This window comes from Dermacentor variabilis, chromosome 3 (assembly GCF_050947875.1).
Source record: "Dermacentor variabilis isolate Ectoservices chromosome 3, ASM5094787v1, whole genome shotgun sequence".
Classification (NCBI taxonomy): domain Eukaryota; kingdom Metazoa; phylum Arthropoda; class Arachnida; order Ixodida; family Ixodidae; genus Dermacentor; species Dermacentor variabilis.
Genome location: NC_134570.1, coordinates 45,395,545 through 45,408,862, shown reverse-complemented (window position 1 = coordinate 45,408,862; position 13,318 = coordinate 45,395,545). Strand labels below are relative to the sequence as shown.

Genomic DNA, 13,318 nt, shown 5'->3' with positions numbered 1-13,318 from the left:
GCTGCTGCTGCTGCTGCTGCTGCTGCTACTACTACTACTTCTACTACCACTACTACCACCACTACCACCGCTACTCACTCACTCACTCACTCACTCACTCACTCACTCACTCACTCACTCACTCACTCACTCACTCACTCACTCACTCGATTGATTGATTGATTGATTGATTGATTGATTGGTTGATTAATTGATTGATTGATTGATTGATTGATTGATTGATTGATTGATTGATTGATTGATTGATTGATTGATTGATTGATTGATTGATTGATTGTGATACTGAAGAGAACTTGCGACCATTACGCAGTCAAGGTGGAACACAAGTGCTGAGTACAAACGCTTTTCGCGTTCTTTCAGTCTTAAGGGTCAAGAATTTTAGTGTGACATAAACCCTTATTCACTGAAGTGGTTACGTTAAAGCGGTAAGGCAAATGAGTGGATTGCTTGGGGAGGTTTTTCCATCATAGGCACTTTCAGCAGAAGCATCTGCTTACACCTGCTTAACGCGCGTACAAGGCTTTCGCATGTTTTCCTACTCAACTCTCCCGCTCTTTTGGCAGAGTGGGCGGCGATCACATCAAGTATGCATTAGACACTCTTCGAGGGTCTCCAGCGTGGAGCGCTCCGCGTTTTCAGACCGCGTCTAGTATGTCTCGATTGCGACGAACAGCGGCATTCGTCGTCCTGTGCGCAAATACAGACGTGCGGCTGGTAAATTCGACGCGCTTTCCGATTTCCGCCATTTTTAGAAGCATGCTACAAAGCGGTAGAGCGCAGAATGCCTGCAGCAGTCTCTGCAGCTGCAAGTTCAACTCGCACGTTGCAAATGTTGTTCGTTTTTGGTATTCCGGTGTGTCTATGTTACTTTTTTTAATGATTACAACTTTTACAGCTGTTGTGGGAGGACAGATAGTTGGGACAGGAAGTAGCGATGAACATCGAAAGCTCGGGGTCAAAAGACTGCGTATTCGTGGAGTCTACAGCTGTGCTTATGAGGTCCATGGTTATTGCAGCGTAAACAATAGCAATGCAGACAATTACGTTGGAGCATAACCCTACTCACGTAAAAGCGAAACGCTCGCTCGCTCGCTCACTCACTCACTCACTCACTCACTCACTCACTCACTCACTCACTCACTCACTCACTCACTCACTCACTCACTCACTCACTCACTCACTCACTCACTCACTCACTCACTCACTCACTCACTCACTCACTCACTCACTCTGTTTTGCATGCGCACGGAAGCGCTGGTCCACACAAGTTTTCAAATAAGGCCCGGCAGTGGAGGCACCGGCCTGGGCTTGGGGCAACGGGTCCGAGTTGGGCTCGGGCTTGGGCTTGGGCTGGGCCTGGGCACCGGCCTGGGCTTGGGCATGGGCGCCAGGCCAGGGCCACAAAATCAGGTCCGTTCAGTGTTCTACTCTGTAATATTTGCGACGCGCCTCAAATACTACACCTGCTTGCGGATTTAAAAACGTCCAAGTAGTGTCTTGCCAAAGCTGGCTTCGCCACAATAAGGATCTTCGTGGGGAAAAGCCCGCTTCTCGTATTGGGAAGGCATGTGTGTTTATTTGCTTATGTGTGTGCGCGCGCGTAACCAAGAACATAAGAGTGGCTGATTTGAGCGCTGCTGAAAATAAACAAATTATTAATCAATTAATGGAACCTGGGCTCTCTCATTCCTGAGACCAGCGCTCAACGGATCACACAACGGATCGAGTAGCTACTGGCACTATGAAGCTATACTCCCGCTGCTCAAGCATGATGATGATGATAGCAGCGTCTCGTAATAAAATAGTGACGGGACAAACTACACGCCGCAGCAGCGGTGAAAGAGAGCGAAGGCGTAAACACGCGCGCGTATTGCGCGTCGCACTTCAGTTGTATAGACGCGTCCATTCTCCATCCAGGCGCGCGCGCGCGCGCGCGCACGCACGCACGCACGCACGCACGCACGCACGCACGCACGCACGCACGCACGCACGCACGCACGCACGCACGCACGCACGCACGCACGCACGCACACACACACACACACACACACACACACACACACACACACACACACACACACACACACCTTGGAAGTCGCGCGTTTGTGCGTGTACAAAACATAGGAACTGGTGTACAATTTTCATAGTCGAGTGCGCAGAGCGCTGAGTTTGCGTTCAGAATGCTTTCCTCTTTCCACCAGCCTTCACAGTCATGTTTCCGTGCTTGCCATCCATTACAATTCTTTACATCCTTCACAGTTATTACGTTATTGCTGCTGTTGCTTGTTGTTTGTGTTTTCCCTTACATAAGAGCTGTGTAGCCTCGCAAAATCTACGCCTGAATTAGCTCCATCGGAGCATCTAGCAGGTAAAAATATTCTCGTCTGCACAACTGTGAGCTTCTGAGCGTGTTCTTGTTTCACAGTATTTTCCCCTTACTTTCGGAACCGTCTACGTCTGCACGTGCCCTGGTATACTTTCTTCCGTGCCTTCCCTTGAGCATAAAGACTCCTGTTCCTGCTCTTACACCTTTTTCAGTGTTTTCCACTTACTTTCGGAACGTTGTTTGCCTCTACGCGTTTTCTATTCTATATTGTGCCTTGATTTGAACATTAAGACATGTGTTCACTGTTTTCAATGTTTTCCCGTGGTTTTTTCGCTTTAATTTCTTGCCAGGTTAAACCGTAGAGCGACCACATCAGAAAGGCACTGGTCCCGGGTTCAATACCCGGACGGGCACGAGTTTTCCTTCAACTGCGACGACGCTTGCTTTCTGAGCAATCCCGATTGGATTTACTTTCTAGCTTCGTGCTACAGTCGGGTGAGCGACAATTATTTTCTTTCGTATAAGCCTTCCTCCGCCTTGCGAGCTTCCGCAGAACTGATTTTCTCACGTCAGTAGAAAAAGGACGCCCGAAAAATAGTACTATAAGTAAACGATTTGCGAAACCGATAATGTACTCGAAATGCTTAGAATTAATTACTCGTACGCTATTCGCGCAGAATACGCACAGGTGCAAGCGTTCGAACGACGGAGACATCAACCATGCGAAGCATACCACGTGTGCAGGTGCCAGCAGTCTGCTACTTTTTGTCCCCGTTCCAGCTTGCGCATTTGAACTTTGTGACTGTCGTTAGCGAAAGCCATAGAAACCGGTTTTTCATAAGCTGCAGATTTATTGTCTTTTTCCTTTTCTTCTGACGAGCAAGTGATGACGCAATCGACTCAGCTACCCAGATGCCATAGCATTTCCCGTGCAGTGCTTCACAAAGAGCGAAAGCGGAAACGGCGCACCTGAACTTCCGTTGAGAGAAACGCGAACGGCAGGCAGCGTTGACAATGACCGGTAGCTTCCTGCCCTCGTAGCGAGAGTTCGTATAAATATTTCAGGGTGCCTGCGTTGGAAGAATAAATGACGTCATCCGTAGTTCATATAACTTCAGTCAGGACGGTCTAATTTCACTCTGTGCTTGTTGAATGTTTGAATGCCGGGGCCTGTTAGGGAGCTTGTTTATGCCTTCTGTTGTTATGCAAATTATCCCCCCCCCCCACACACACATACATGCGGCTCCTCTTCTGTTATGATAAACGAAATTCAGAAGTAACGCACAAACCGAACGCCGTGGTCGAATCGTCGTGAAAGGGCCGGTAAGAAGGCCGGGTAACTCAAAATGTTAATTACGAGACAACGAACGCAGCGAACGATAATCGTGAAGGACGGTGCGGATTGATAAGACTAAGATCACCATTGATAACAAAGATTCAAAACAACACTAACGCACGGTGTTCGTAAAACAGCACCACTCCGACCAGCGAGAAACGGGGACGGACCGCGACTAAGATAACAATCTGGTTATCGGGGTTCACGCACTAGAAAGCCCTACGGAACCTACAAGAGCGAATGTCATCGCCAAGTAAAAGAAAAGGGCAAGAAAAAAGAAACAGAAGAAGAGAGAAAAACAGAGAAGGAAAGTGAGTGTTTATGAGAGGAACGCCTTTTTGATATATGCACGCACTCCAGGCAGCGCGGCGTGCCACACTCGGGAAAGTATTTTAACTTTGCCGCCCATCGGGCAACCGGCAGCCGTCAAACGAACCGCGTCGTCTGCTCCCGCGCTCGCCCTCACCATTGGTGCGGTTTGGTCGCCTGACCTCTGACGCCAGGTGGGCGCGTCGCCGGCCGCACTCGCTTTCGTAGCGGAAGGCGCGCGCGCGTCGGCCGACTCCGCCGCCTCTTCTCTTTCCTCCCTCTCTCTATCTTTCTCTCTCTCTCTCTCGGCAAAGCTGCCTGCGGGTCTGCTCCCGCCCCTCCGCGTGACAGCAGCCGGCGGCGCACGGGCGCGCGAGAGGGACCACTTTTTAAGCGTGGCCGCGGGGATTCCTGCCAACAGTTTCGCTTTTCATGCTGCCGGAGAGGAGCAGCATAGCCGCTTGGGGCTTGTTTGAGAGGTCGCCTTCTCAAGTGCACGACACCACACTCGTTGCTCCCCTCACGTCGCCGCCGTACCGGGACTTTAGACCATGCTGGCGGCACCGACCCCTCTCCTAGTGCTCGCCGTTCTGATCGCGGTGGCGGACAGAGGTGAGAGCGCGCTGGCTATGCATCTGGCTGCGTCTCAAGCACGCGTGCGTGTTTACGTCTGCCGCGACGACCTGGGGGCCGCATGCGGGCCTCTTGTCGGTTTGGGCGTGCGCGGCTGTGTGTCGCACCGGGCTCCGAAACAATGGCTCCGGGGAGGTGTGTTCGTGCCTCTTCGTACCGGCCGGAACTGTGTGAAAACGAGACAGTTCGCTGTATAGGTGAAGAGGCGAGCCAACTGGGGTATTCAGATTGGATCGCGAAGCGTTTGTTTCTCGGTGGACCGACATAACGCGGAAAACGTTTGGAATCACCTTCCGTGAGCTTAAGGGATGGTAAGGAGGGGCTAATAAAAGAAAAAGAAATGAAGCGAAGAATTTGTACTTGCGTATTGACACCTGAATTTCGTCTACATTAACTGTGTTCGTAATCAATCTCCAAGCATGATGTTTCATTAGGCGTGCCAAAATTTTATGTTAAAGCACAAACTGATGCTTATAACTGGACATGCATAGCACTGAGCTCCATCCAACGTAGGTGTTTGCAATTTGCTTACATGTAGACGTGTAGGCGCGTAGGAACGGGACTACGCTGACATTCAAGTAGAAGACTATTCACCATCGCGTCATTCACGACGTAACCTCTGCCCGACAAAACAACGTACGCAAATATAGAAAAAAAAAAGTTGCGAAAAGTTTTTCTATACCAAATACCTGATACCTGAACAGTGAGACAAATTACGACTCCTACATAGAGTACGACAGGAGTTGAAGTAACAATGAGAATGAAAGTGCTCCTCTCAATTTGGAGGAGAGTGGCGCGATCTCTTTGCTTCAGTAGATGCATCGCATAAGTTCGGGCAAATTATACCGGAGGGCGCGCGCGACGCGCCCATTGTGAGGTTCACCCTTGGTGCTTGCTATGAGGTCACGGGTCCCAATTGTCGGGCCTTCCGAAAGCGTTGTCCATGCATTCCGCATCTGTCACCGGGGGATGCTTGTGCAACCGCGACACACTTACCAAGGGGCGCTGATGTTATTGTTGTCACTCTCATTTCGTGGCCGATATCCGCCCACTTAGGGGAGTGGGAAGATTTGGGTGGGTGAAGCAAAATTATGTCACAGCCGGCCAAACAGTCACACTTCTCTTTCTCTTCTAAGTAAAAAAAAAAAGAAAAAAAAAACGGGGGTTAAACTGTTTGTTTCGATACCGTGACCCAGAGTTAATAAAGCTCGCTGGTGGCATTGTCACAAAATTGACGTTTATTGGAATGGACTTAAATACTACAATGTCGAATTCGACCCGGCATGCCCGACTTCGTATACACTCGCGCTATGGCTCCTGGTACTCGAACCCTCCTAGAATTAAGGCTCCTTCTAAGACGCGTTCTCGCATTTCTGCATTCTCTTCGAATAGCAGCGACGAAGTTCAAGCGACCGCTGTGTTCTTCGCAGAGATTCTCCCTGCAAATCAGCGCGATGTCAGCGAAGGTCATTAATTATCCCGTCCTCAAGACATGTAGATCTGAACATGTTTTGCAACATGAATACGTCGTCCTTTCGTCTGTGCAGGCGGGATTTAATTAAGGGTATTTTCCAGTTGGGAGTTCTTTTCCCCCGTTTGCCAAACAAAAATAGACCGCCAACGACGCAACTAAGGTCTGTAAACATGCTCGAGGCTGACTATACCACCGACTGCCGAATAATAAGGAAGGGCGCCGCGAACGCGTATAGATAGAAACACATTGACGCGAAGGTTCTCTACGTGTAGGCTCGTATGTAGGCATCACAGCGCGGGACTCCGTAATAACGGGGTCTGGTGCACCGGAGATAAGGCTGCTCGCCCACGTCGGCCCCAATGCATGAAGAAGCTAGCGTCACCTTCCGCACGGTGTGTCCGTGTCAGCGCGTGCCCTCCAATGAAAACGTGCTGATTTCTCGGGTGCGCTCCTTAATGAGCGGCGTCGACGGTTGTCAGTTCCGTGCAAACTTTCTCGGACGCGCACGCAGCCATTACGCAACGTTGACGACGTGCCCAAGTTCCGGCTTACACGTGGTTGCCCGCACGAACAAGCTGCGCGTGGTTGCACCGTAGCTCTTGCAACCTGGTATCCTGTATAACTGGGTAATGCTGCTGGAATCGGTGATATCGTTTGGGTTTTGACACTCCGCTGGTTAGGTTTCGTCGTGGTATAGGCCTGACTTCGAGAGGCAAGATCGACCTTGATTGAACAGGAAGAGTGCTGACGACGTGTGCAGTACCTCCCCTCCCCCCTGTCCCCGCCCCCTCCCCCCCCCCCAAAAAAAAAGAAGAAAGAGGGCAACTTGGAGGGGAAAAAAAATAATAAGTACGTTACCCACAGAAAGTAAGAGGCAGAGAAGCGACTGAAAACGGCGGTTTTTATTGTGCCCTTTCCTCTGTGTCCCAGCTGCAGCTGTTCGTGTGCGCTCGACTAATAACGCGGCTCGGGTGATATATACTGCGCATGCGCACCGCCCATGCGGTTAGCGATTTCTCCGCATGCTTTTCCTCAATGTCAAAAACCACCTGAGAAAGTTCGCACGGACAGTATACAACCATGGCTGTGAGAGCTGTGCGTGCCCTGCCCGGGTGTGTCAGACTTGTACGAAGGGAATTACATGTAATCAATTAAATTACACGTAGTTTTCTAATTGGTTGATTACTTCTCTCTCTCTCTCTCTCTCTCTCTCTCTCTCTCTCTCTCTCTATATATATATATATATATATATATATATATATATATATATATATATATATATATATATATATATATATATATATATATATATATATATATATATATATATATACGCTAGTGGTCACTGTAATTCAATCACGTTTTTTTTTTCTTCAGTAACCGTCGTACAACCACGGTCACTTCATTGACGAGACAAGCTGCAGCGCAAACGACGCAACTTTTCGAACTCGAACACGGTGGGAACGAATCAAATCAAATCATTTTATTTTTTAGTTCTCGCGCACGCGCATTTTCGAACAGTCTGCAGTATTCGTCTCCTCATCTTATACGGACGCTTCCACCTGATGTTGGCCGACGAATTGAAACTGCGATGGTATGTATGTCTCGACAGCGACGGCCACTTCGGGCGCGGATGCCAGGAAATCGCACGCGGACGATTTTTTTTTTCTTTCAGCTTTTCATTGGCCCATTCGGGTCTGCTACGCGAAGCGCTGCGCTTCGTGGCAGACCCGAATGTGAGAGCATCGCGGCGTTGACGTAACCGCAATCTTGTGCGCCCGGTTTTCGTAAGTTACAACTCGAGCGTTGCACATGGAGCGAGTTTCCAGTATCGTTGCCTGATGTCTCCACTAGAAAAGAGAGAGAGAGAGAAGATGACCACGGGAAATATTAAAAAGCAGTTGTTAGTGAAGGTAAACAATGCGCGAAAGACCGCACTGAAAGTGTCAGGCCAGCTCGTTCTATTTGCTGCCTGTGTGCAACGTTGATAAAGGGTCGAATAAAAAAAAAAGTGACATAGAAGTAATCGATTACTTTTTTACTAACTTCTCAATTACTTTCGTGGTGGCAGTATTTGGTAACTGTAATCAATTACATATTTTTTGATGAAGTAATTGTAATTATAATCGGGTGTACTTTCTCTGTGACGTGTGTAAGTCTGGTATGCGTCCGCGCGTGCATGCGTCTTGAACGTTCTTATATTCGCAACGTTGCCAGCACGCGAAACAATACTCTCTGCTTATCGTAATGCGGAAGAGAGAGGCGATTCGAAATGGCACGTAGCAAGATGGCGCGCATCGCTTATTTTCTCTTGCTGTCCTTTTTTTTAACCACATGTGCCATTTGATTATTTACCTCACAAATAAGTTATCTCGCGAAAATATCATTTCTATTGATGTTATCTATATTCTCATGTTTTGAGATATTGAGCGTCGCACAATATTCCAGCTCGAATTACCAGCCTCGATTCTCGCCTATTCATCGATTGCGGCTTATCTCAAAAAAAAAAAAAAAAAAACGAAACTTATCGTGATGTTTTCTATCATGTCACGTTGTGGAGCATGTGGTGTCGGACAATGCCAGGTTGCTTTCCGGCACCGAATCTCGATCCGCTGTCTATTGTCGGTCTGCTATCGCAAAACGGTGCTGTCACAAGCGGCATAGTGATAGCTGTACTATGTTTGAGGCACGTACTAATTTCCCAGCGTTCTTCGTCGTACGTCTCGTCTCTCAACCATGTTCGAACGCGTCCTGTTCCGTACAGCCGAGAGCTGTCCTTTTATTAACGATCCCCAGCGTAAATATAGAACCTGACTTACCCTTCGTGAGCGAAGCGAAAGTGCGCAGCTTGTCTGCCGACTTATTTTCACGTCTTGCGTGCACAGAGCGCTTAGCGCACGAGAGCTGTCGACACGTCTCTGTCATCGAAGCGTTATCCGGTATAGAGAACCCGGCCGCTTATCGGAACGCCGCAAGGGTGCGGATTATTTTTCGTGCGATACCAAGGAGCCACCACCGCCTCCGCGATAGCGCAGATTGAGTGCACTTTCGATGCTTTTATGGGTGTACGAGAGAGAAAGGTGTCGGTGTTATCTCGTTCTGATAGGTTGGGCGAACTTTGTGAAGGGTGTTTACGCACGTGCTCGTGTACCAGGGGCCTGCCGCAGATACGTTCCGATGGCTTCAATACGTGACCTTATCAGGAGATGCCGCGAGCATATTTGGCGGACTACTACAACGGCTTTATCCGTATCACGTCAACATTCTAGTGCTCGTGGTCTATGTGCGAACAATTAGAGGAATCTTATTGCTTCATTGTTTCATGAATACACGTGAACCTCACTGAGGTGACAGTGTTAAAGGGAGTGGGCGTGTGTTCGTCTGTATTTCACTTTGACGCAGCCACTTGACGAAGACTTCTACTGAGAAAGGTCCGTAATGACACTGCCTCGAAGAACATACATGGCCACCCGTTAAACATTAGGAGTCGGTACGGAGCTCTGATAACGAGGAAGATATTACTACTACTACTACTACTACTACTACTACTACTACTACTACTACTACTACTACTACTACTACTACTGTTTGATGTGAAAGCGCACGTGTACAATGGACAGAGATAGAAACGAGGAGGAAGCAGGCTGGCAACTGCCACCGAGAAGTGCTCACTCATCCCTCTTTAGGGATGAGTGAATAGAAAAAAAAGTAGTCCACTGCTAAGCACAGCTAATTTTGGAAAGTACGCGGCCGCATACTTTGAATGTGACGTCCCAACGTCCCAACATCATCACACGCGTGCCTCACACGCAGACCTTGCACTCTGGTGGTGGTGGTGATAAACTTTATTGAAAGGGGGAAGGGTAAAGAGGGACGTGGCTGAGGGTTTGGGCTCAAGTAAGGCCTTGCACTCTCAATTATCAAAGTAACGTTTCTGCACCTCGTATCTTTATCCAACTTGCGATTTCGTGCACGCTCTGACGCTGTCGCGCACGGTCAACGCACCTCGAGTCAGATATGTCCAAAGTCCGTGAAGTTTGCCCAATAACGCTATAAAACAATGCATGACCGATGGTAGGACAGAACCTGACCCTTCCGGCATAGCAGCCAAACGCCCCAAGCATTCGCGCACGATCGCGGGCATACTTCCTTCGTGCCAAAAGTCACACGTCAAGAAACTCAGTGAAGAAGGATGACCAGCGAAGTTGTGTACGTGGGCCCCTTAATGGCGAACTGCGCCTCCGCCGCGGGTTGACCCGGCATTGCACTATCTTCGGGATCGGCCCACGTGTGAAAAATTCCTGGTCTGCGCTCCAGATCCTCGCCATAGCCAGCTTCGCTGTGAAAGCCTGGTGCGTGCGCCACGTGCCTGTTTCTCGCATTGCACTTCCCCATCGTGACAGCTTGCTCTTTGAGACGCTGTGTTAAACTGCTCTGCCCACGAGGAATTTTCGTCTGATGAATACCTACAAAGTGGGCCAATCTATAGAGAAATGGCCAATATTTGTCCAATCATCAAAAGAACCATGCACGGCTTAGCCAGCTAAATTCAGCGAGCAAGAACCGCATGCGTGATGATATTGAGCAGCATGCGTGCGTTAAAATCTAAGCCTGCAGACTTTCAACGGGTTTCCTTTGTACATAGCGACAATTTTACGAATCAAGATTGCCGTAAGTTATGTGAAAATTTTTACATAGTAGTCTTGAGGCGTACTGCGTATGTCTTTTATCTCAAAACTTGAACATAGGCTGTCGGAACAGTCAAACAACTTAAAAACGCGCTTTGTATTCCGGCGCAGTAGATTGACAAGGCCCGTGACCAAAAGTTTGTTGGAGCCGCACTATCGCTGCTGTTATCGCGAGCGCGAAAAGGCAAAACGGGATGGTTAGATGGTTGCCGTTAGCGGCTGGCTGACCTTTATATTATTTTGTTTTGTATTAGCAATAAATGATGCATGTTTTTCTTTTCGGGCTAAATTAGATTAAAGGCTTTTACTAGGCGTGTAACTTCAATGCGCAATATAAGCTGCTTTTGCAAAATGCTGAGATTTTAAAAAAAATATTTGATAAGAATCTACGTAGGTATGTTGAGAAATTATGTAGGTTATACAAAGTGGTATCTCGTGGCCCTGTCCAAACGTTTCGCTTGTGAGGTACACTTTCCTCGTAGGGGGTGTTTGTCATGTCATTAGTGTTAATTGTGTACATGTGGCATTTAGTTTATGTGTAACTGTGCCTTTCCGTGGGTATACGTGTTTATATGTTGGTGCGTGAGGACTCGGACACTACTTACGTTGACAACGCGCTTTGTTTCGTTTCTTACATGTTATCGTCCGGGTGGAATCGTGCCGTGATTATGACTCAGTGTTCGTATCGTCTCTTGTCGAAATAAACTTTTTCTAAAAAAAAAAAAAACCATACATTATTTTATGCATGTGACAATTAGTTCATGTTTAACTGTGCTTTTCCAAGGGTCTATGTTATCTGTTAATGAGTGAAGTCTCGGACACTACTTTGGGAACGTGCCATGTATACAATCCTTCGTTTCTTGTATATGTTATCGTCCTCGTGCCATTTTGCCGTGATGGTGGCTCAGTGTTCGTATCGTCCCTTGTTGAAATACACTTTTTCTAAACACATTCACATTTAAGGGCGACAGATTTGTATGCATAACTTCCAAAGTATATGTAAATGGCAGCGGAGCTTCCATAAAAGCGCGCATGTCAAGAAAATGGCGGGTCTTTGCAACCGTCGCCATCTACGTGTCGGGGTCGGGGGAACAACTAGCAAAAGATAAAGAATTACAAGTGACGTCAAGATCTCATGAATTTTTAAAATTTCTTTAGCGTCCCGCATTTCGACCGCTACGCCAGCAGTTACTTTTCTTTTCAGGCTGAGGCGAGCTTGGGACTCACCTCAGCTGAAGAGCCAGCATGTTATTAAACTATAGGAGCGGCGTATGTCTTAATGTGACCATAATAAGGCTGCTATTGACTGCAATAAGTGCTCCACTAGGTTCCTTAGGGAGGTGAGCGAACAGGATGGAAATGAATTACAGTGCCACAGAGGTTTCAAAAGCAACTTCACCTTTATTCGTCTAAAATAATGCAACCAATGTAATTGAGCAAATAAAACGCGTTTCAATGAATGAAAAGTACTATGGCCAGCACACAGTCGCACTGTATAGCAACATATACGAAGCCTCTCCACAGAATCACCCGCCACTCCGCGCGACACCATGTATTCATATCTAACAGTTAGCAGACAAGACAACGTTACCCAGCCTTATCATTTAGAAAAAAAAAGAAAATCTACTTACTAATTTTGCTGCTCGTCGGACACTCAGAGCCGGTGTTACGGAGAGTGAACAAACATTGCACGACGTTTTTTCACGGAGCGTTCCGCACTTATAGTCACGACGAGACACAGCTCGTGGCACGCCGTAGATTGAACTTGCAGGATAACAAAAAGCCTCCACTCGCACCTTTCGCCGATGAGTGCCGTGCGCTAGATCATGCATGATTCGAAGGGAAGCGCACGCCACACTTTCAACAAACACGTAAGGGGAAAAAAAAAATTCTCGGATGAAACCGTCGCGTTCAAGTGAGCAACGCCATTCCGCACGACGTAATAGCTGGTTTGCAGAGTCTTGCCAAGTTTGGTTTGGTTTGGTGCCTACGGATATGGCTGAACCCACTACGGGGGATCGGCCATGAATCGGGCGGCAGTAGGTAAAGAGGGAAGAATGCTTGAATAGAATTTTGTAATTGAAAAATGATGATAAGTGAATACTAACCGTTAATATCAATTTTCAGGCTATGTTATTTCAAAACTTCAGGTTAATATTTTTGTGTTCGTATTAAAGAAAGTAAACCGATAAAATTAACAGGGCAGCCCCTTTGTTTCGCTTAAGTATGGCATCACATACGTTCCTATTGCAGTGTCCTGGTGCCGACGTACCAAGAGACAGTATCTTAGGGAGCGTAATGACCAATCCAAGTTGGCGGAGGGGAGCGTTTAGAAGTCGTTTTCTGTGCACGTTGAACCTACGAAACTGTATAAAGTAGTAGTCCATAGATTCAGGTTCGTTGCAATAGAGACATTGAGGAGAAGGTGCGAAATCAGACCTGGGAGAATAAAAATTAAGCATCGGTATTCGGCCAACGCAGCATCGTGAATGAAACTTGAAATTTTATTGTTAAACAGCATCTGCTGTGCCAAGGGAATCTAAGGTGATTAA

The 13,318-nt window shown here is 47.7% G+C and overlaps 1 protein-coding gene across 3 annotated transcripts in view; it reads left to right on the top strand.

Moving 5' to 3' along the window:
• The first annotated feature begins 4,305 nt into the window (after nt 1-4,305).
• The window catches only part of LOC142575501 (carbonic anhydrase-like), a 151,605-nt gene continuing 142,592 nt past the window's right edge, over nt 4,306-13,318 (top strand). For 2 of the 3 annotated variants that reach the window (XM_075684912.1, XM_075684911.1), the window contains exon 1: nt 4,306-4,583. In XM_075684912.1, coding sequence (XP_075541027.1) covers nt 4,523-4,583 — 61 coding nt within the window. In that variant the 5' untranslated portion in view covers nt 4,306-4,522. The remainder of the gene's footprint in view (nt 4,584-13,318) is intronic. The other variant, XM_075684913.1, reaches the window with a different exon arrangement.